The 1,297-nt window shown below is 62.1% G+C and overlaps 1 protein-coding gene across 1 annotated transcript in view; it reads right to left on the bottom strand.

The window, feature by feature from the left end:
- P3H4 (prolyl 3-hydroxylase family member 4 (non-enzymatic)) overlaps positions 1-1,297 on the bottom strand; it is a 16,835-nt gene that overhangs the window by 7,117 nt on the left and 8,421 nt on the right. The window contains exons 4-7 of the mRNA XM_011999030.1: positions 1,181-1,296; positions 859-1,011; positions 540-760; positions 193-218 (exon numbers count right to left, since the gene is read on the bottom strand). Of these exons, the coding sequence (XP_011854420.1) occupies positions 193-218; positions 540-760; positions 859-1,011; positions 1,181-1,296 (516 nt within the window). The remainder of the gene's footprint in view (positions 1-192; positions 219-539; positions 761-858; positions 1,012-1,180; position 1,297) is intronic.

Here is a 1,297-nt window from a genome sequence, read left to right as displayed (position 1 = left end):
TCAAGCAATTCTGCCTCAGCCTCCCAAGTAGCTGGGATTACAGGCAACCACCACCACAACCAGCTAATTTTTGTATTTTTAGTAGAGACAGGGTTTCACCATGTTGGTCAGGCTGGTCTTGAACTCCTGACCTCGTGATCTGAACGCCTCGGCCTCCCAAAATGCTGAGATTATAGGTGTGAGTCACCACACCTGGCCAAGGACAGTCCTTTCTGCTCCTGCTCGAGGGACCCCGGGGTTAGAGATCCCTAGACTAGGTGTGATTTCTGGTTACCAACTGCTTTTTGCACACACCTGCTGGGCTACTTCTCACTGCTGCACCTTTGCATCTGCACTGCCCTCTGCCTGGAAGGCCTGTGAACCCAAGCTTCCCAAACCCTTTAGGGATGTCACTGCCTCTCTGCACTGATCCAGCCCCTTGGACACTTCCAGCTGGGGCTCCTACACCCAGCGTCTTTCTCAGCAGACAAGGCCTTCCTCCCGGCTGGCTCCTCCACATTCGCAGTGCTCCACGTGCAGGGAGGGGACATCTGCCTTACCGAGCCTGTGGGTGAGAGGACTGCCCGCCGTGGTCTGGGTGGCGGATACCTGCTATGGCCGGGTAGAAGTCCTTGAAGTCCACCTGCTCATGGGCCCCTTCACAGCCGGCCAGGCACCGGGCAAAGACCGCCAGGTACTCTGCCAAGGCCCGCTCCATGTCCTCCGTGCTGCTGCGGAAATCCCCGCTGTTGTAGAGCTTCACAGCCCGGAGGAACACGGCCTGGAAGGGGCGTGGCAGGAGAAGTCAGGGCGCCCCCAACATCTCCCCTCCTCTACAAGTCCTATCGGCGGGACCCTCCTCCTGCCCCTCCACCCCACCTCGTAGGGCTGGGCCTCTAGGTCCGTGAGGGACTCATCGGCGACGTCCAGCATCCCCCGGTAGTAGTTGAGGTACTTGGCGGTCAGCTCGTGCTTCGGGTTCCTCTGGAGGAAGGTGTAGGCCGCCGCCACCGCCTTCTCCAGCCGGTTAGCCTGGTCAGGGGGTAGGGGTTCGGGGAGCGGGTCAGTAAGAACGGAGCTCGCGGTCCCGAGCGCACGGCTGGCTTCATGCCGCGGGTGAAGGCAACGCTCCTCCGACCGATCGGTGGAGTGACACGACGCCCAGCCCGAGACAGGTCCCCGGGTGGGGGCGGGCTCCCACCTTGAACAGCGCGTAGTGCAGGTACTGGTAGGGCAAGCGGCTCTGGAAGTCGCGCAGCAGCTGCCGCGGCGGGTAGGGCACCTGGAAGGCGGGCAGCGTCCGCTTGCAGCGCCGCAG

This window comes from Mandrillus leucophaeus, unplaced genomic scaffold, assembly GCF_000951045.1.
Source record: "Mandrillus leucophaeus isolate KB7577 unplaced genomic scaffold, Mleu.le_1.0 Scaffold58, whole genome shotgun sequence".
Taxonomy (NCBI): domain Eukaryota; kingdom Metazoa; phylum Chordata; class Mammalia; order Primates; family Cercopithecidae; genus Mandrillus; species Mandrillus leucophaeus.
Note: the sequence above shows the minus strand (reverse complement) of the source record. Positions and strands in the feature narration are given on the sequence as shown.